This window comes from Crocuta crocuta, unplaced genomic scaffold, assembly GCF_008692635.1.
Source record: "Crocuta crocuta isolate KB4526 unplaced genomic scaffold, BGI_CrCroc_1.0 scaffold70, whole genome shotgun sequence".
NCBI lineage: Eukaryota > Metazoa > Chordata > Mammalia > Carnivora > Hyaenidae > Crocuta > Crocuta crocuta.
Genome location: NW_027528417.1, coordinates 722528 through 723200, shown reverse-complemented (window position 1 = coordinate 723200; position 673 = coordinate 722528). Strand labels below are relative to the sequence as shown.

The 673-nt window shown below is 63.7% G+C and overlaps 1 protein-coding gene across 1 annotated transcript in view; it reads right to left on the bottom strand.

The window, feature by feature from the left end:
- Positions 1-228, bottom strand: part of RPL14 (ribosomal protein L14) — a 3184-nt gene extending 2956 nt beyond the window's left edge. The window contains exon 1 of the mRNA XM_077754250.1: positions 148-228. Coding sequence (XP_077610376.1) covers positions 148-150 — 3 coding nt within the window. The 5' untranslated portion in view covers positions 151-228. The remainder of the gene's footprint in view (positions 1-147) is intronic.
- Between the last annotated feature and the right edge of the window lie 445 nt (positions 229-673).

Here is a 673-nt window from a genome sequence, read left to right as displayed (position 1 = left end):
CTCAGCCCCGCGCTCCCCCCGCCCCGGGACCCTCGCCGCGGGCCACCCAGGACCCGCCGGACACCATCCCAGGCCTTCCTTCCCGCTCCGAGGCGGAGGGGGAGCGGCGCGGCCGCCACCCCAGGAGGCCGCCACGGCAACACTCACCATGCTGGCGGCGCTCGGCGAGAAGGAAGAGGGGCCGCCCGCCGCGGCGCATGTGTAGAAGGCCGCCCCGCCCCTGCGGTTAGCGAGCCGCCGGCGCGAGCACTGATTGGCTAGGGTCGTACGTGNTCTTCCATTTTCCTTCCGTGTCTCTTTTATTAGTTTTTTTTTTTTTAACATTTATGTACCTTTGAGAGACACAGCCTGAGGAGGAGAGGGGCAGAGACAGAGGGAGACACAGAATCCGAAACCGGCTCCAGGCTCCGAGCTGTCAGCACAGAGCCCGACGCGGGGCTCGAACCCACGAACCGCGAGATCCTGACCTGAGCCGAAGTCGGACGCTGCGCCGACCGAACCATCCAGGCGCCCCTCCTTCCGTTTCTCTTAAGTGCCCGGGATTTTGGGCTGAGTGTTGTTACTCATGGTGATAGGGAAAATACAGAAACTTCTAGAAGTCCTATAGGACCAAACGGCCAACTGCCCGAGCCGGGAGAGCCCCCTCCCCACGTCCCCTCCTACCTCCCAATGC